At 40.7% G+C, this 21,058-nt stretch overlaps 2 protein-coding genes across 2 annotated transcripts in view; both read right to left on the bottom strand.

Moving 5' to 3' along the window:
* The window catches only part of LOC119720062 (transient receptor potential cation channel subfamily M member 1-like), a 37,261-nt gene extending 23,651 nt beyond the window's left edge, over positions 1–13,610 (bottom strand). Inside the window, exons 1-5 of the mRNA XM_038189582.1 lie at positions 13,472–13,610; positions 6,834–7,149; positions 5,177–5,271; positions 3,927–4,200; positions 2,814–2,978 (exon numbers count right to left, since the gene is read on the bottom strand). Coding sequence (XP_038045510.1) covers positions 2,814–2,978; positions 3,927–4,200; positions 5,177–5,271; positions 6,834–7,037 — 738 coding nt within the window. The 5' untranslated portion in view covers positions 7,038–7,149; positions 13,472–13,610. The remainder of the gene's footprint in view (positions 1–2,813; positions 2,979–3,926; positions 4,201–5,176; positions 5,272–6,833; positions 7,150–13,471) is intronic.
* Positions 289–2,113, bottom strand: LOC119720063. The gene has a single exon (XM_038189584.1). The coding sequence runs from the start codon at positions 1,991–1,993 to the stop codon at positions 671–673; it is 1,323 nt and encodes a 440-aa protein (XP_038045512.1). The 5' UTR covers positions 1,994–2,113; the 3' UTR covers positions 289–670.
* Positions 13,611–21,058: the final 7,448 nt, after the last annotated feature.

Raw genomic sequence — 21,058 nt, 5'->3', positions numbered from 1 at the left:
TGCATATGTCAGCTGAGGGAAATAGTATACAAATATTGAGTGGCTCAGCGTGGAATGGGAGGAATATTCTCGCGAGGTAAAATCTGGACTGTTCCATTTCACGAGGCGAAGCCGAGTGAAATGGAACAGTCCAGATTTTACCGAGCGAGAATATTCCTCCCATTCCACAATTTAAAGCCACTCAATATTTGTTTTATATAACTGACATATAGATCCTTGTCATTTGATTTATTTAAAAAAAAAAAAGAGGAATAAATTCAAATCACACAAATAAAGGTTCGGAACAAATTGTATTTTTGAACAAATTTAATGTTTTCGATATTCCACAAATTAGTACAAGTACAACATATGGAATCAATAATGCTTTTGAAAATCAACAGTTACAGTCTTTATAGGTTTTGGTTGTGCTAAATGTAGTGTCATCACTAAAGTAATCTTTCCTTTAAATTACAATGTAATGCCATTTGTGAAAGTCAATGTCCCCTTTGTATTTGGCATTGTAGAAGTTAACCACAAAACCGTGAAAATGAAAGTTTTAGCTTGTGGTTGATTTTGCATCATTGGTGATCATGTTCAGATATAAATTAGTTGCATTAGTAGCTGAAAGTTCCTAAAGAATTTCCTTCTCCTGGGATGAAGGATTAATGTCCTTTAGGAAAGTCAATGTTCTCTACTTGGCATTGTAGAAGTTAACAACACAGCCATGAAAATTAAAGTTTTGGCTTGTAGTGGATTTCACATCATTGGTGATGTTAAGAGCATTAGTTGCACTGGTAGCTGAAAGTTCCTGAAGAATTTCCTCCTCTTGGGATGAAGTCAAAGGTAGGTTAATGTTCTCCAGTGCTGTGGATCTGTTTTGTTGCTGATGGGTGGATGGTTTATTGTTATCATCATCCAGTTCTGAGTAGTGCTGGTCTTGCTGGTTCACTGTCAATTGGGATGCCAATGCTGCACTCATCTGCTTCTTTTTGTCGTCACTTGTTTTACTGTAGTGTTTGATTGACTGTTCGCTGTGATGTCCACTGACAGACATGATATCACGACTAGCAAAGCCTGCACTGTCTAAAACAGTTACGCAAGTTGCTCTCAGGCAGTGATTGGTGTAAACTTTACTACATCCAGCTTTGGTTGAGATGATTTTCATTTTGGAACCTAGAGTGTTAGTTCCTACTGGGCCAATGCAGTACCACGGGCCATCATCTGGTGGTGCAGTTTCCTTGGGTCTTTGCCAGAACGTATCAGGGGACTTCGGGTTCAGCTTGGATAAGTACAGTTTCAATGATCTTACGGGGCATCTGTCATTGTCAGGAATTTCATACATGAAACCGCTGGATGATTCATCATCATTTTCGCGATTGTTCTTGGTCATTTGATCACGCCTGGTGACATACTGAATGTCATCTTCATCTTGGGAAATTATAAAATCACTTGGCTTCATATCCCGCAGATTTTCACGTCCACGGTTACAAAAGTAAACCATAACGTCAACGAATACCTTATTCTGCAGTCCCCTTGGAGTACTCATGTCCAAATCATTTGATGCTTGCATTTTCTCCATATCAGCAACAGAAATTGGGCTTTTGTGTCTCACGAATCCTTTGCCTTCACGTTTCAATTTCACGAGCATGGCTTTGAATACCTTATTGCTCCCAGCAAATTCTCGTTGCTTACTAAGGTCCCAGTCATGAAGGGCTTGAATGTGTCTTTGCAGCCCGTAGCGTATTCCTTGCATTGACTTCTTCGTATACAGTTTTCCATCGAGTTTCCGTAGGCTGGCGTAGAAACGGCAAAGAAATTCATCAAGAGCACGCATCGATAGCGCTTCTACGGCTGATAATGTTGTACCAACGAACCTGGCGTAAGCATCCAATCTGTTTATTGCATATTTTATCTGCTTTTTGGTGTTATTCGAGTCCGCTGCATCGATTAAGTCCTTTAAATCAATGTCTGAAATGGACGCAAACGTTGGCACATCCGTTGACGTCGCCGCCATGATTGTGTGTGGTTGTCATGCAGCACGAATCCGGGTCACAACCTTCTCCCCAGGTTTGCGGCGCTCTGCTGTTCAAAATAAGTGCGGGTCGACTGTTCAAAAGCCGTGGGAACAAGGATGATCCTAACTGTTGAATAGTATTTCCCATTCCCCATGGGCGGATAGTACTTTTTGAGACGCGGCATGAATGGGAGCAATAACGAATGTCACGTGATGTGAGTTCCACCAATCAAATGACTAGGATCTGTATGTCAGTTATATAAATATTAATATGACGTAGAATGCCAGTCAATATGAGTTTCATACATGTATAACACTCCACATTCCACAAAGCCATTTTTTACCCTAAAAAGCTACTTGTCTAGGCCCAATTTCACAGCTGCAGTGTTGTAGTCGAGTACTTTTTTCCCCGAGTACCGAGTACTGCTGAACACTTAGGTTGCCGAGTACGAGTACGAGTACAAGTACAAGCAGGAGAACTTCCGAGTACGAGGACGAGTACTTGTATACAAACAACATATTTCATGATTTTTGAACAAACAAGTTATAACTAGGGCACAAAAGTGCCAAAAATTCTTCAGAGTCTGACAATTTTTGACAAGCGAACGTGGACAGTGCAACGTGCAATTGAGTGTGCACAAATAATGCACAATTACAAATGATCCACCCTAGCTATGATGTGCTAAGCCAAAATTTGCTGACCACCAGTCATCACAAGCAGTACACATCGAATGACCCTTTTCTCCTAAGCATATATTTTTTGAGCTTAGCGAACTATTTGTGCCCAGAAGCTCAAAGACATTTGGCCTCTGGTCCTTACCTTGATGACGCCTCGGCTAAACGTCTCTTTGTCCTTCTTGTTGAGTTTGAAACTCCGCCCCCCACCGGTCAGCGAGATGACCAGCTGAGGTCTGGTCAGTCGCCAGTATTTGGTCAGCAGGTCCAGGACGTATCTCATCTCCGTGTGGTCTGAGAGGCGCACAAACTGATGATTTGAAAAAAAAAAAAAAATACAAGGAAATATTAAGAACTCGGGATTTGTTTCGAAGTGAGAAAAAATTCTATTAGATAACTCCAAGATCATGCCCAGAAACAGTCTGATATCTCGGATGTCCAATAAACAGACTTTAAATATCTGTATGTTTCCTTAAAGATGATCTGGGCCCAATGTCATGGTGCTGCTAGCCACAGAATTCAAAGGTTTCTCCCTCTCTGGAAAACAGGTTTAGAGGCATTTTGGGTAAGGTTTATCCGTTGCAAAATGAAGAGGAACACTCAAGGAAATCATGATAACACATTTGGGCTGAAAGAGTGTTCGCAGTGGGAGTAAGATGAGTTTTTTCTGCATTTTTTTTCTCAACTACACGAATACTTGGAATGTCCACAGTATGTAAGTCTGAGTTTGTAAACACCGGCAATCATGGACCTAGGACAAAATGGTTAGGGCACAAACAAAACGTCCGCGAGCGACCGAACGTCCACGAATGAAATTCGAAGACGTATTTGTGGGTTTGTGTGAAGGGACGTTGAACAATAGAGGACAATAAGGTCCCCAATTTGGCGATTGTGTACAAAACATATAGGAGATATTTCCAAGTACAAAAGATGGACAATAGGGTCCCTGATTGCAGGTAAATTAGACACTTGCGTGCGTTTGAGTATGTAAACACTGTCAATCATGGACATACATGCAGGACAAAATGGTTAGGACACAAACAATAAGTCTACAATTGACCGATAGTCCACGATTGAAATTCGTGTACAAAACCAATGAGAGCTGTTACTTAAGTAATACATTGTGTAATCACAAACAAAGGAATGAGGATTAGGGACAATAGGGGGTCCACGATTGCCAGTGTTTACGAAGATGTGTGTGTGGGGGTTGAGGGGGGGAGGGGCTGATTAAAGATCACAAAGAATTTCAGATGCTCACCTTGGACGTACACACTCTATCGACAGCCTCATTGAAGTGAATCTCCCCAAAGGCATCGGTGGGGACTTCCACCAAATGCTCCTTAGCGTTCCAATGCTCCGTTGACTCAGCACCCTCTGGTGTGGCTCGGCCCTGCCCGTTTTGATTTAAGTCCTGCTGGGCCTGGTAAGGCATCCGGCCGCTACCCGTGTCGTTGATATATCTCAGATGGTTCATGGGATCCTTATGCTGTGAAAAAGTTACATGGTAACGCTTGGAACGACCACAGAAACACCTGAAATTTTCACCATGGAAAAGAAACGGATGAGTTTTTGTAAAAAATAAATTACCCACAAAAAAAATAAAAGAAATATTGACCACTTCTATTGTCCAAACAAGCTAGTTAACGTGGTAAACAAGTAACAGGTGGAACTTACTCCAACAAAAGAAGACAATTTTGATATATACTTGTACACAAAGCTATGGAGACGCTACTGTTCTGCCTTGAATGACATCATGCTTTGGCTCATGAATATGAAATTTTCATTAGCATCAACACTATAAAAATGTTGAAATTTCTCCCTTTCACTGCTACATTAAAGAGAATATACATCATTTGCTTTTGCTGTAAGTTTCAGAAATGGATGGAATTGGGGGGTTGGAAATATATAGCAAATATAGTTACACTGACTTCTTTGAGGTTTTGGGTTCAAAACAATCATTTTTCTGTAGTCTGGTTCTCCGACTCCATTATAAGAAGAAACAGAGCAGTTTACATACATTGGGGAATTGTAAGGACAGGGAACCAGTCTAGCTGGCTTGTACCCAATCATAGGTGTGTAATCGATTGCAAACAAGTGCGATGGCCAATTTGGACCAGTATTTGAAAAAAAGCCATTGATACAAAAATACCACTTTTCTTGAAAATGACAGTTTACCAGGTGCCATGATTTTACAGGATGCTTTACACTGTCATTCACTAACAGTCCACCAAGGTATTTCAAAATGATTTGGTAGTTTTATTTTTTGATGTTTGCAAATGTTGTATTTCCCTTGAAGGTGGAAAGTCATAGTTACATGGCAAGAAAGTATTTAAGTCATGGAATTCTGTTGTACAGTGTATGTTTCCTTGAACATTGTGGCATGTGAGTTTCTCTTCGGTATTGAGACATTCTACGCCAAAAAGCGTGTAGAGCTGGGACTCCCGTACTCTGGAAAGCCCTTAACATATAGGCCTACTATAAAGCAAAAAGAAGAAATTTAGAACTTACACTCTTATACATGACTTGTAGTTGGGATCCTGTACAAACTTGATGCAGCCCTTCTTCTTGAAGTTGGCAACCAGCCAAGCACCCCGCCTTTTTTTCTTTGCAATGATAAGATTATCAACAGATATTGGTTTGACAACTTGTACAAAAGAGCAACTAATATTCCTATTGAATGGAAATGTTACATAGGTCAGTATCTTTATATAAAAATGGTCTAAAAAAATTATTAATTAAAAATATTGATTAAAGCCAGAGTCCATCATTTGCAGCTATCCAAAAATTAACTGGCGTAATTATTGTTGAAAAACATATTTGGTTGAAAGATAATAAGGGGACTAAACTCCCTGTGAAATTATTCTTTCTGGCAAGCTGTCATTTTGAAGAAATCAACGAAAGAAAGCCTTTCCAACGGTGCTTCTGAAGCACTGTAGGAAATTCAAATTAGTAGTTGGTTTTGTTATTCGGCGAAGCGCACGCAAGCATTGGCAAGACGCACACGCGCGCACGGATGCTATAATTCGTCAGATCAGTGCGTGACATCGCGCAGCTGCAATCTGCTAGTGAGAAGGTATCTTGGACGCTGGATTCAGGCCCAATTCAAAACCTGATTCAGCAATTTTTGATTTGAAATCGAGATCCTAGAATGTTGTTTTTCTCGGAAAATGCAGGTGAGCTGGGCTGAAACTTCATCAGATTGGTTGTTCAGCATCCTTCTTCAGATATTGAGCACTTTTGATGCTTCAAATGAACAAAATGCACAAATTACAAATGATGGACTATACCTTTAAGGGACGAAAAAATGTAATTTTGACATAACATGTTCCAAACAAACTAGTTACGTTTACATGTAGTTAATTAACACTTTAATATTTTGTTTTGTTCTTTGAGTAATATCCATATATATTCAACAAACAAGTGTACTACATTGTACATATAATACTGTACATGTATAAATCTTCAATCAACTTTCAATTCTGATTGGTCAATCCATGGCAACAAACCATGCTACATTATACCACGCCCATATCGCTCACCGCGTATCGTGCTATTCCAAGATGCACGCTCCATTCCTGCTGCATGCACAGCGTGCCTGTTCCAACTTTACTGTGCTTCAAGTTTGTTTGAAGATAAGTTCGTTATCCCACTCGTGCTTGTGGAGCACAGAAAATGTCAAACACACTACACAGCCTTAATTTGGCCTTCATCTTCATAAAATTCAGGCGGCCTGACGTATCGATCTTAACAAGACCTTGTTAAGATCAATACGTCAGGCCAGATTTATGTTTTAGATTTATATATTTCAGGTCAACATCCCGTCAGAAAGCAGTTTGCAGCAGTCTTATTTATTTTTTTTCTTGATAGTTACAGGTACATGTAATTACAATGCTGTATGTATTTTCTATTGCTGATTCTCTGTGTGTTCAACACAGGCGTAATCGTAATGTACTCTGAACTTGTTTGGGAATATTTCATTAAAGTATACTATTTCAATGTAAATCAAATTAGGTTTTGCCCTTCACCGACGGTAAAGGGCAAAACCTAATTTGATTTATATCACCCCGACGCAAAATTCCATCTTATTTCAATGTAGCTATCCAAGGAGCACGAGTGAAAGATTCCCAAACAAGTTCACGAACACTGCATCAAACTTGACTCTAACCTTTCGTCTCGGTGCAGCGTGATACGACGTGCTCTCAATCCCAGAATCCTCAGAGCCCTCTGACACGTCATCGTCCAGCTCTGTATCATCCTCCATGGACGTGGCCTCACCAGGGAGTGGCACAATCGGGACCAATGATATCATCCTGTTTCGGAGGAAGGATTTCCGGTCAACGAGGCAACCTGGTAACTCAGAGGCTTCCATGTCCAGCCTGTTCTGGGCTTTGATGAGGTTATCTGATATCACTGCTCTCGTACATACCCCATGCTTCCGTAGTCTGCATTAACGCCCTGATTCATAGATTCTGGCACTTGAACTGAATAAAGAAAAACAAAACTGCATTAAATTACAACCAAAACCGTGGTTAGGTGACAGTACAGCAAATAATGAGGTATTGTGTATAGCCAATGGCGGGGAATTCAGTTGAAGTATGAAGGGAGTTTGTATTTTATGCCCCCCCCCCCCCAAAAGAACTACCCATGGGTGCAGGTGCAGCATGATACGACGTGTTTTAAAAGCAAAGAGGTTGTTAAAAGTAGAGAGGGCAAAACCAGATTTCTGAATGACATCCTGCACCTTGGCTGGCACCCAAACTCATAGCTGCCAACTTTTCAAAATCCCAGTTAAAGCTATAGTCCATCATTTGTAATTAGTGCATTTTGTTCGTTTGAAGCAACAAAAGTGTTCAAAATCTAATGAAGGATACTGAACAACCTACTTGATGAAGTTTCAGCTCAGCTTCAGCTTCATATTCCGAGAAAAACAGCATTCTGGGATCTCAATTTAAAATCAAAAGTTGCTAAATCATGTTTCGAATTGTTTTGAATTGCAGCTTTACGCGATGTTGCGCACTGATCCAACGAATTATAGCAACCGCGTGCGCCTGTGCATCGTTCGAATGCTTGTGCGCGCTGCGCCGAATAACAAAATGAACAGCTAATTTAATTTTTCTACGGTGCTTCTTAAGAAGCACCGTTGGAAATGCCTTCTGTCGTTGATTTCTTCAAAATGAGAGTCAGAAAGGATGATTTCACAGGGAGTTTAGTCCCCTTACTATCTTTCAACCAGTATGTTTTCAACAATAATTACGCCGGTTACTTTTTTGGATAGCTGCAAATGATGGACTCGGGCTTTAAGTAGCCAACCCGCGCGGTCATTTCAACTGCTCGTATATTAAAGGGAATATACATCATTTGCTTTTGCTGTAATTTTCAGAAATGGATGGAATTGGGGGATTGGAAATATATAGCAAATATAGTTACACTGACTTTTTTGAGGTTTTGGGTTCGAAAATGCTATAAAAACCAAGAAAAACGATCATTTTCCTGTAGTCTGGTTCCCTGACTCCATATAAGAAGAAACAGAGCAGTTTACATACATTGGGGAATTGTAAGGTCAGGGAACCAGTCTAGCTGGCTCGTACCCGTTCATAGGTTTGTAATCGATTGCAAACAAGTGCGATGGTCAATTGGGGCCAGTATTTGAAAAAAAAAGCCAGTTGTTTCCAACGCTGATCGGCCGATCAGCGTTGGAAATTGATACAAAAATACCACTTTTCTTGAAAATGACAGTATACCAGGTGCCATGATTTTACAGGATGCTTTACACTGTCATTCACTAACAGTCCAGCAAGGTATTTCAAAATGATTTGGTAGTTTTATTTTTTGATGTTTGCAAATGTTGTATTTTCCCTTTAACAGTGTACATTGTATGTACCAGCTTTACCAACATCGAGTACAGGTACATGGTTTACATGTACACGTACATGTGCATACCCTTCTTGTTGTGATTGATAATGTACTGTAGGCCAGAGGATAATTTAAAAAAAAAATTAAAAAAATTAATGTATACGTATTTTCATAATTTAACAGAAAATTTGTTATAATTACAAAAAAATTGTAATAGTTGGCAGCTATGTCAGTGGTGTAGTCAGCGTGAGGGGGGATAAGGGGGTAAGACTACCCTTTTGTATTTCACCCCCCTTTTTTTCAACAACTTTTATTTGCAAAGAGTGCTCTTTTTTTGTATAAGTGCCCCCCCCCCCCCCGTTTTTTAAACAAGTGCCCTTTTTTTTTTAAACAAGGGCCCTTTTTTTTAATACCAGTTGCCTTAATTACGAGTGCCTTTTTGGAATTTCGCCTTATTGTCGGCAATTGAGCTGCCCTGAAAAGCAAAACCTACATGAACTGTCTATGATAGCATGCACGATTGTCTGGTTTGAACAGCGCCCCCATTGGAAGCGTTCAGAGAAAAGCCTGGCTACATTTCAGCACAGATGTGCAAGTGCCCTTTTCACGAACCCCCTCCCCCCAAATATAAATGACCTTGCTACCCCACTGAAACTTGTGTGTTGTTGGGACAAGAACACACCAGTTGGGTAATAGATTCTGCAGGACCAAAACACTGTGGTTAAAGTCATAAGTCCCCACAACTTGGTCCAAATTTTCCTTGTTGAAAACTTTCCAATAATGTGGTCCCTGGTGGGTGATCCTGTAATGCCTTAATTAATAACCCTAACCCCCTAGGCACTTGTTGCTTACAACCATCCTCAATCCTCCAAAATCCTCCAAAATTTTTCAACTCCGCCTAAGTTTTTAAAAATTGTCAGACAGTCCTGCCTCAAAATGCATTCATCCTCAATCCTCCAAAATCCTCCTCATCCCAAAACTTTGCACTCGTGTTTAAATGAAGGATAACCAACGCCAAATCCTTCAAAATCATCAGACAGTCCTGCCTCAAAATGCATTCATCCTCAATCCTCCAAAATCCTCTTGTGCTTCATTCACCATTCATCCTCAATCCTCCAAAATCCTCTTGTGCTTCAATCACCATTCATCCTCAATCCTCCAGAATCCTCATTTGATTCAATCACCATTCATCCTCAATCCTCTAGAATCCTCCAAAACCGCCAGGAGGATTTTGGAGGAGTGAGGTGGGTTAGGGTTGTTAAGCCCAGATGCATGTGTGCATGCTCTTACATGTACCTGGCAAACGCATTGATCCCATGTTTTTTTTTTGGTGCATGAAAATTGAAAAATTCTCTCGGAGAGATCATACGCACTAGGGCTGTCCCGCATATGCCAAATAGTGGAATATTTGACCATCAATCGAATATTGGAATAGCTTCTTGCCGGTTTGAATATTCTCGAAAAATACGCAGATACACAGTAGGCCCTACCCATATAGGTGACGTTATTTTATCGAAAAGTTGCGGCTTTTGTTGACTGTAACTTTTTTGTCAAAGACGGTTAGTTGTTCACATCCTTTTACTGCGTTATAAAATCCTTTTACAGATATAAAAAAATTACTGCAAAACACTCCGGCGCCCCACTCTTCATGCAACTTATTACCAGTGCAGCACACAGTTGCAGTTTTGAATAACCGAATATTCAGTTAAATGCAGTTTCGAGTAATGGAATACTAAATTATTTGAAAATGGACAGCCCTATAATACGCACCGTGTACTATACATTTGTATTTGTTTTGGAGCCAGGGGCATCCTGTACTATTCCTGTTGTGCAATTCCACGTTTTGGTTGCACTATGTATGAATTAAAAAAACAACAACGATAAGTTACAGTGAAAAGTTTATCACAAGCAGCTGTATTGATCACTGAATTGAAATGGTACACAGACTCATGAAAAGAGTTGTGTCATTGTTGTTGTCATGGTCTGTGTATTTAACACAATATTCACGGTAATGCAAACATTACGGCATTGTGCATTTCGGAGGGCAGATGGGGGGGGGGGGTGCAATGGGGTCCAAGACCCCCCGAACAAACTCAATTTGTTTTTTTAAGTGACGTTGCAATAAAGGCAGGCACTGGGTACACCACCATCTTTTCCTCCAAAACAAACCCGTCAAATTGGTCCGAAATTGCCTCAGATCGCACCACAGAGCATCTAGAATCCAAACAATTTTCATAACTTTTCATAACGCCATAATTTTGTGGATACTTTTTGGGGGACCAAAATTATTCTGGGCCACCCCCCCCCTCCCCAAAATTGTGTTCTGGATCCGTCCTTGTGTATTTCACACAGAACGGTTGAGTGTTCAGGCACGCAACTTTCTGCCAAGGCCTATAGCTGTTTTGAGTTTGATGATACGAATACTGAATTTGCTCAACTAGAAACTTTTCCTCTTCTTTTAATTTAGTTACATCATGTACGCATTAATTACCAGGAGCAGGCTGTTGTTTATTTTATGATCTTTGCATATTTGTAATAATTCTTGGAAAAATCGGAAGCAGCACAGAACATTCCATTTCACAGTATACAGTATGTGAAAAATTTTCATCCTTAATACATTTTGAGAGTTATATAATTTCCATTTTCCAAGTGTTGACAGAGCTAATTTAGTTCCTCAGTGGAAGTAACCAATTACTCCCCGGACCGCCCACAAACGCCCTACATGTTACTCCTTAAACCGCCTTAAACCGCCCCAAACTGCCCTGGGCATGGGCGTCGCCAGGATTTTTTCGGGGGGGGGGGGGGGGGCAGAGCTAATTTTCCCCAAAAATTCCTTAACTTTTTCATTATATTCTCAATTTTTTTTACGATCATGAGCAGGGGAGCATTTCCCTACTACCCATCAAATAACATATGGCTTCGCACCTCTTTTATCCTTTTTTCCCTCTTTTTTTGTTTTGTTTTCCGGGGGAAGCGGGGGAGGGGGGGGGGGGCAAGGCCCCCCTTGCGACGCCCATGCTGGGCAGGGTCAAATGTTATCACAGATTTATCAAGAAGTAAACGTTACATAATTTAATGAAGTGCTTATGGGTTAAACCAAAATAATAAACACAAAAGTCAAATGTATTTCACTCAAAAAAGGTCTACAATATCACCCTAAATTGTCATTTTGTTGTATTTCCTGCAGTGTACATGTACCACAAAACAGGAAAGCAGTACAGGCACGACAGGTGGGCAGCGTCCAAGATTTCTTTGTAACCCGGCAATTGAAATTTTACACCATAAATTTACCAGCTTCCTCCCCATGTAGTAGTACATGTACAGTGGTCCACATAATAAAACTGGATGACCTTGCAATAACACTGGATGACCTTGCATCCATCCTGTCCGGGTTGTGCAATGCACAATTTCCCTCTGCCATAATACCACATCATATAGCTACAATTCTAGTAAATTATAATTTACCAGTAAGTCTTATGCTTGGTTAATTCTGGATGAGAGTTGCAAACTCATGAATTTTCAAAGTACATTTTCTAAGTAGACAAACCAAGCTTTCAGAAACAGTTTTTGCATTTCTTCTGCTGCACTTGGATTTATTTTTATCAAGGCTTGAAGTTTTAAGAAACAGAAGTTGCGTTTTCCTCTATTTTGTGATGGAAATTTGAGTTCCCCTCTGGTACAGTTCTTAAGCTTCAAACATTTTATTTGGGGTTGACTATGAAGTCTGATGCCGTCCCTTTCCATCACTATAGATTTTTAAACCAAAAGATGAAACATCACAGTGTTGCACCATTTTGAAAAAACGACATTGCAATATCCCGTCTGCCCCCCAAAAGTTGTGTATTTTTTACATAAAAAGATCATTTTGGTTCAAACTTGCATTCCTATCTTCTATCCAGGTGACCTCACCTAGAAAGTAAAATAAAAATGTCCTTTGACGTATAGTTGATCTGATATTTCAGCTCAAAATCTGTCCCGTCTGTCACATTTTACCCATATTTTTGTCCCGTCTGTCACATTTTTTTCAATCACCTCTAGGTAAAAAAAAGTTGAACATAAATTTTTTTGTAGACTCTTTTGGTTTTAATATAGGGCCTTCTACATGTACATGTCCTTAAAAATAATAAATGCTTGTGCCTACATTTATTCAACATATACAAGTGTCACATTTTACCCATTTGTTATATTTTTGTCCTGTCTGTCACATTAGTTGATAATAAATTTTTTGAAGACTCTTCTGGTTTTTTATATCTACTTCATGTCCTTCTTAAAACTAATAAATGCTTGTGCCGACAATTTTATTCAGCAAATTTTTGTGTTGATACCTTTGCGGCTCAACTAGGGGTAACCATGGGGTGACCACCACCATCGTATTTTCAATTCCCACCGAAGCCTAGTACTAGTAGTACTAGTACAGGGGTGCAGCGCATCAGGCAGTTTGAGGACTGTTTCGGGGGGTGAAATCTGAGGATTTTGTTTGGGGTATGATGAAAATGAGTGGAATTTCAATAATGGCAGTCGGAATAGGGATATGATCCTTGGACTCTACTATCATGCCACCATGTCCAAATGTTAAAAAAGGCGATTCGTAGAGTCCCGAGTTACTCCATGGTTACTCGGACTACGTACATGTATTCATAACATGCCAACACAGCACAGTTACTGATTTAGTGCTGATTCTGGCGATTATGGACCATTAATCATACATAATTATTCCGAGTAACTGCATGTAGGACTCTACGAATCACCCTTTTTAGTTTTAACATTTGGAAGGCGATTCGTAGAGTCCAACTATAAAGTACTAGACGAGTTTACTCGGACCGTCGGCCCTAAATTATGATCATGTCCAGGAAAAGCTTCTCCCTGAGTTCTCGCGAAATGTTAGTTACAACATGGAGGAAGGACGTACTCACCATACTTCCATAGAATTAGAAGGCTTCTCATACTCACCCTAAGCTACATGTCAAGTCCTCTTGTTTTTAATTCGTGGCCTTTCAGTGATTCATGGGCGCAGTTGGCAGTACTTCTGTCTCCTTTCTATCTCGCGTAGCGTGTGTGGGGTATTCCGTGTGTGCAATGCATTATGTTTACGTTGGATCGATCATCACACATGCACGGGGGGATCAACAACAATGCAAAGAACCGTACAACGCTACGTTGCGACGATACGAGGCAACCCCGCTGTACAAAAGTGCTAGTCTTTAAGACAAGACGGTTCTACTTTCATTCATTACGCACCACCACCAGTACAGTGTGAATGGCCGGCTGTGTGTTGATTTACTTACAGAAATTGCTTTGCACGTGTACTTATAATTACCTATAAAATCAATGATCTGTTTTACCACTGTCTGAAAAGTTGTCCCGTGCAATGGTAATCCACGTTTAAAATCTGATATCGAGACTATAGAAAGAAAGTTCTGCAGCCGTTCACATCATCGCGAACTAGTTAAAGAGGGCGCTACGCAACATACAGATGCCTGCTGTCATATACAGAAGACGCAACACGCTCAACCGATAGCCAAAAACATGCCGAACTAATTATTTTTCTATTATAAAACGTGTTCATGTTCACAACTGAATCTGCTAGCAAATCACATCGCCGTTAAGTTGAATTTCAATTTCTTTTCTTACCTACGATTCCGATCGTGTCTGTTTTAGGCCTAAGTACATGCTCTACAAAAATTGTAAAAAAAGTCTCAAATTAGCGAAACAAGTTATTTAGTTTGTATAGCACTGCACTTTTTCGGGGTAACCGTAGGGTATGTCAACATTCTGCTAGATGCACTTTAAAAAACCCTGCTAGTATAACAAAAATCTGCTAAACCTGTTATTACAGGAAATAGGCCTACATTATAAACACTTATACTCACATGCAGATGTTATGAAATTTCCTTAATCAAAACCAAAATCATAAACTTTCCTTTAAAAAATAATTTAAAAAAAGACTTAAAAAATTGCACGTCTAGCATGGCTTGCAATGGTCTAAAGCACTTTACTGTGTACTATTAATCATACTAAAAAAACATGCCAGGGAACCTAAAGTTCAAGCTTTTCAAAACTAATCAGCTTTATTTTTTAAATCTACCATATTTTTCTGTCAGATTACCAATTTACAGAATTCTGTTATAAATCTGTTAAAAAAATAATTATGCTACATTTTCTGACAATCGTTCCCCCCCCCCCCCCCAAAAGAAGCTGTCAAATTTAGCCTGTCACCCTGGCACTAGCCGGCCGCCCGGTCGGAGGGCTCCGGCGTGGCGGTGCGTTCGCTGACCTAGTTCCTTTGTTCAAGAAACGCGGGCTCCGGAAATTAGTTCCTAAAAGGTTTAGCTACTTTGCTCCCAACTTCCCAAGTTGTTACATTGTATTACATTTTGTGCCGCTGTGTTTTTCAATGCTGGATTGAATCACTTGTTGTTCTGATAGGGTGCGGCGAGTTGACTGCAGAGTACATTTTGCGAAATAAATGAGAGTTTCTTTTGGAACAAGTGTCCTCCTTGCATTTTGTTGGATTCTGCCTATAGAGCCCAGTGAGTTCACGCTACAATAATGGTGGCAGCGTCGGAATTTTCTGCAGGATTTTCGAAGCTTCAGGGAGGCGGAGTCGCACGGAATAACCCGAAGCCATCGGTGACATTGGGATACTCCACAACTGGGCGTTGCACGGCGGCATGAGCCAAGCAAACGCCCCGGCCGGGGCCAATCGACGCCAGGATGAGTCTGGCAGGCAGAGAAAGTCTTGCAGTTTACAACTGAGACGCCGAAGAGGGCTCGTTGATATGCTGATCTTGTGGCACAGTGGCGTGCGGCGTCAGTATAGCGAAGCCGGTGAGCACCGCCCCGATGTTGGTTGCCCTCGGTCTCCGACTCGTCCTATATACCGGGGCACCGCACGCAGCGCCGGTTGCAAACCTCGTCATGTGGGCAGGTACACGGCAGTGCACACTGACACCGGTCAAGGCTCAGAAGGTTTATGGGTCTTCGTGCATCGAAGATTACCTGGTGTATTTTCAGTTCGTAAGTGCAATCGGTTACACACCTATGCTCCGACGTATATGTTCCGGTACCCTTATGTGCCGACTGCACATCCTATGTTCCGACACGTACGTTTTACACCCCTGTATGTCGAAACATAGAGCGGTCACCAGTGAAATCAACGACTGGGAATGACAAACTGCGAGCGGTTTACTTGTTGGTGGCGTTGAAGGAGCCGGCAGTGGAGGCTGCCTGCTACTGGACGAAGGAGATGCAATCCGTCCTACGGCGAACCGAGGCTCTTGAGCGGCACTTCAGGACAGCGATTCGTCTCCGCGCGGAGTTAACGTCAAGAAAGTCGCGCATTTCCCAATAGTGGGTCGACATTCCAGGAGGATTTTGACATCGAAATGTTCAAGAACGCACTTGACGACCTTGAACTGAAGCGCACCCTGTTTCAAGGGAAACCGTCGACGCTGGATGAAGCAGTGCATGGCGGACGCAGAGGCATGGTGCAAGGCAGAGAAGGCTGGACGGTCGCGAGCAGTGTTGCCCGAGTCCAGCAAAGATAATTCTCTGGACTCTGCGCCAACTGACCAGTAACGTACGGCGATGCTGCGAGAACTATTGGAATTACAGCGTAGTGGCCAAGGAGCAAAGAAGCCAGACGACTGGAAGCCAGAATGTTGGAAGTGCGGGAGTCCAGACCAATTTCGGGCCCGATATCCACTGCTAAAGGACGGCCAGCCACCGTTAAACGAGGTAAGGTTGCAGCTTGGGGCCAAAAAGTCCAGCCGAAGACAGCCAGCGGCGGCAGGGAGGCGCGGGAAGACTTTAATGTTCGATGCAAAAAGGGTGCGATCGGTGGATTTGCGCTATCGCTCGATCGCGCCGCCATCAGTCGATCAACTTTTCTTTCTAATTCACGGCTCTGGAGGATTATTTTTTGGAAAAAGGGAAGCAAAGTCTCAGAATTCCTACAGGATCGAGCTATCGCGCAAGTACATTTCTGCGGGATCGAGTGATAGCGCAGATCCGACCGGTAAAATACCTCCCACCAAACCAAAAGGTCTACTCAGGTTACTGAACGGAAAACGTTTATCATCATGCATCCTACACGTATTTGAAAAGATTCTGTCCCTCCAAAGTTTATTTTGTGTATATACGATACAAAAATACCAATGTTAAACGATGATGAAATTATAATCATAATTGCTCTCAGAGCTCATCAAGTCACCCCTAAAATAGATTTAAATCACACGCTATTCTTTAATATACATAAGTAATTCACTTCTAACGTAAGCAGGAGGTCGTGAGTCCCACCAGAGTGATTTGCTTCTCACTATCACTCGGGGGTAATAACACTGAGTATACAGTGTTGATAGAACACGTCGGTGTGAAGGGCAAGAACCCAATATTGAGTTGAGTATGTGCATAAGAGGCGCAAAAGCGACCCAAAAAGTTTGCAGCACTCCAAAATACAAGGTAAGTAGTATTTTCGTATAGAACTGCAAATTGAAAAGTTCGTTAGCCGAGGAAAACAACACAGTCAGTGATCTTTAAAGGGTATGCATGGGCAGTACATTTTTAAAGCATTATAACTCCTGTTGAGAATGCTGCCACCCGGTCTCGAATGTTTGAAAGAAATCATTACTGTACTAAACTGGATGGCCAACTGTTAAGAAACTGTGTCTGCTAACCTGCATCATAGATCTCATGACTGCAGAGTTACCAATCCAAGTTAACGGCCCATTTTTATTTGCCCGTTATTCATGCATACCAACAAAAATTATCTCAGTTTGCCAACATTTTTCGAGAAATGTTTTCCAACAGGCTTATACTTGAACCTGTGCGTTAAATAAATGTTGTTACAAAGTTAACAAATGCAACCCCATTTTAATACTGGATTTTTGCCCTCCACTGATGGACCTTTGTCAACAATAGTATTATACATGTACATGCATAATTTTATACAAAAATGCACAAAGGCTTGTTAAACGTACTGATGATACAAGCATGGCATTTGGGTCAAAGGGTGTCTTAATAAAGATATTTGGCCACTGGGCCATCACAGATTTGTCCGGTGACAAAATATTGGTAGAATAAAAGGCAAGGCCGATCATTTTCAAACTTGCTGCCATTGCTTGTAATCCTAGCTAAGGATGCATTTTGTCACATGACAATATGTGATGGCACTATAGCCGAATATCTTCTCATGACATACTCTCACTATGTGCCAAATTCCATGCTTGGGAGTATCATCAAAGGCACAATATCTGCACCTATATGCCATACTAAGCCCCATCTCATCAAGAAATTTTCAAATAAGTTGTGCTCCTGTAAATATCAATATTGTTTGGGGAAACTAAACTCAATTTAAAAGTTAGGATCAAAGACCCGTCTTGAAATACATGTCAAATCATAATGATATTAACTCTGCCCCACGACATTGCATCATAATCCCTAGCATCTATAAAACTTTACTTGGTCATTTGGACCAAAGATTGTCATCTGGCAAAATGATTTTTTTTCTCAGTTCTTGAAAATCTAAAGAAAGGCGTTGAACATGTATTTAAGAAAAATCATAAAAGACGATATTTACGAAAGATATGTCAATTTTTAATCTATTAAACAAAGAAGTAGCATATAAAACAGCTTCAATTCAGATATCAAGTCAAGTTCTACGTGTAACATTGCACTGAATCTTGCGCGGTTTGTTCAACATTACCGCATGATCATCTTCCAAGTCTCACACAAATGCTGATCTTTGTATTGAGAAAATTAAGGAGTAACCTTATTTATTTAAGAGGCAAAAGGATTAAATCTAAAAAAAAACCCGAATCGCGCCCTAAATCGGATTGTTCAGATCTACGTCCAACCAATCTTGAGCGTAGTATGTCATTAATGTTGGGATATGTGCATTTTGCCTTTACTTTGGTGCGTAGCAAACGAGTATTTGGATAAACTTTAGACTTCATAGTATTCCTGCGCATGTATGGAAAGTAGTTTTTAATCACTTCTCCAATGATAATTTGATTATACACATTTGGGAGGGGAGGACTATTTGGTATTGCATTGTAAATTATCTGGAATGTTTTTGATATTGATGTTATGGCAAATTCAATTTAGTTTAGTTAGATATAAACATTTGCCTATTTTACCGCGCACGGATAAACTAGCCTACCGTGCCATTTGGTTTCGCGGCCGGCTGAATCCATGTGATATGGAGCACATTATTCGGGTGGCAAATACATCAGTAAACTGCCTGAGTATCTGAGACTCCAGCCTGGTCATGTTGACCATAAGGATTGTCTGCCCACCCCTTTGTGTCCCGTTGAGTAGGGTTTAGAGCGTTTGATATGTCCTTGCGACAGTCTTTTGCATTTCTTTTTTCGACGCTATATATTGTATGTAACTTTTCTGCATGCACGTAAAGCGTTGTGCGCGCGCTATATGTGTACACATGGTACAGTGCAGCTTGAAAGTAACTGTCCTGTGTGTGATTCGATCGTACAGGCGTGCAGGCACTCGCTAGATAATCGCGCGCTCGCTAAACACTCGCGGGTTCACTGGATACTCGCGTGGTGTCGGCGCGTAGTTAATGTAAAGTTTTAACTGTAAATGGGTATTGTAAAATAACTATACGATAAACTATAATATACATGTAATTTGTATTGATTTATAAGGTGTTTATTTGTTTGCTTATGCCATACATTGGTGATTGGAGGGAAGCAATAAAGAATGGTGTAAAACCCGGTTCATACTTGGTTCATGCGAAGCGAAATTCATGTCGTCAACAATGGTGGACGCGCTTCGAATGTATTGTTGACGTCTCGAATTTCGCTTCGCTTTCGCTTTCGCGTGAAGTATGAACCGGGCTTATCTCCAAAGACTGCTGTCCGGGTCCAGTCCAACCCTTACAATTTCTCCACCCTTCGGAGGTCATCCCCAAGCCCGGCGTGCAAGTGCTGCTGTTACATTAATGAATAAAAGCAGCTCCGTAAAACATTCTTTCCCTAGTAAAGTGAAGTAGTGTTCAGTGTAAGGTACTCATTATGTACTCGTATAATAATTCGGATATCAACGTTAAAGCCAATGAAAAATCTGATTATAATAATGTGGTGCTTATATAGCGCTTTATGCCTAAGGTTTCAAAACGCTTTACAATTATTATCCCTGTTCAATAGGAATGAGACAGTTTTCTGCAGCAGCTCGAGCTAAGCGCAATTTGGCCTCCATACCTTCCCTGGGGTGAAGAGAGGCCATATCGTAGTAAAGTACCTTGCCCAAGAGCACCAACACCATGTTCCCCGTTAGGGTTCGAACCCAGGTACCACGGTACTTGACTCGTCGAACACCGTAACCATTGGACCACAGAGAGTCCTGTGAATTTCTTCTGTATTTTGATATAAATATAACTACACAACAGTCCCCCATCATCTGTAATAACAATTATAATAATAATATCGATTTAAAAAGCACACACATTATCAACCTACCAGGTTCTCAAGGCGCAGTACATTATCTCAAATCACATTTCATGACAGTTTTATAAAAGTTCAAAGATTTGTATTTGTAATGTTTTTTTTCTGGGGGGAATATTGTTAGCACATCTGTAAGGAATTTTATGAATGCCGTTATGTCATTTTCTCTTTAACAAACAACAGCGATCGAAAGTCACTTTTTTGTTTCCTTATTCGACGAAATCTTGAAAACCCAGCTGGTAAAATGTGCTGGTGGCATCTAGGAAAGCTCATTACATGTACATGTCATACTGCAATCAACTTAACATGTGAAATTTAGTCTCAAAGAACAGTCCGCGAGACAAAATGTTTTATTATTATTATAGGTTTTCCCGGCCAATTTCCTGAAATGGTCATTCACTTCTAAAAATCGGTCTTTCTATTTCGTCTGAATTTGAATGCACGTCTTGAATCCCATTTCAATTCAACGAAAGTTCAATCGTTTTCATTGTCCGTGCATTCGGTTTTGAGAAACAGACGGCCAATTACGTTACCTGTGCAATCATTTACGCAAGCACACCTTGTCTAAATTGATTTCAGGTACAGCTAATTTGATTGACGTTTAATGAAAAAGAAACCTCGAATTGTATCTGGTGTCGATGGCATTAAACTAAAAGTGAAATGGAACGGTGAATGTTTGAAATCGCCCTTTAGAAGAGAAAAAGAAGTCTTGTAAACGAATCTAATTGGACATCAACGAAAGGTGCTGCTCAATCACTTAATTGATTAAATTGAAATGGAATCGAATGCTCTAGTAGCGAAAATGAAACGCGTGTTCAGAGCGATTCGCAAATTCAGACGGAAATGAATGACCGAAATTTCAGAAGTGAATGAACATTTTTAGGAAATTGGCCGTGAAACCTATATTTTCAAATCATGGTTGTAACTTTTTTTGTCATTTAAATCTGTCCCTCGGCATTGCTATATGCACTGCTAAGCTTCATTGTAATTTTAAATTTAAATTAACATCCATAATCGGGACAGAATGCCAGGGGAAACGTGTTCCTGTCGTATGCAAAACCCATATTTAACAATGTTA

Source organism: Patiria miniata, unplaced genomic scaffold (genome assembly GCF_015706575.1).
Source record: "Patiria miniata isolate m_02_andy unplaced genomic scaffold, ASM1570657v1 HiC_scaffold_9, whole genome shotgun sequence".
In the NCBI taxonomy this organism is placed as follows: domain Eukaryota; kingdom Metazoa; phylum Echinodermata; class Asteroidea; order Valvatida; family Asterinidae; genus Patiria; species Patiria miniata.
The sequence above is the reverse complement of the archived record's forward strand: the minus strand, read 5'-3'. Positions and strand labels throughout refer to the sequence as shown.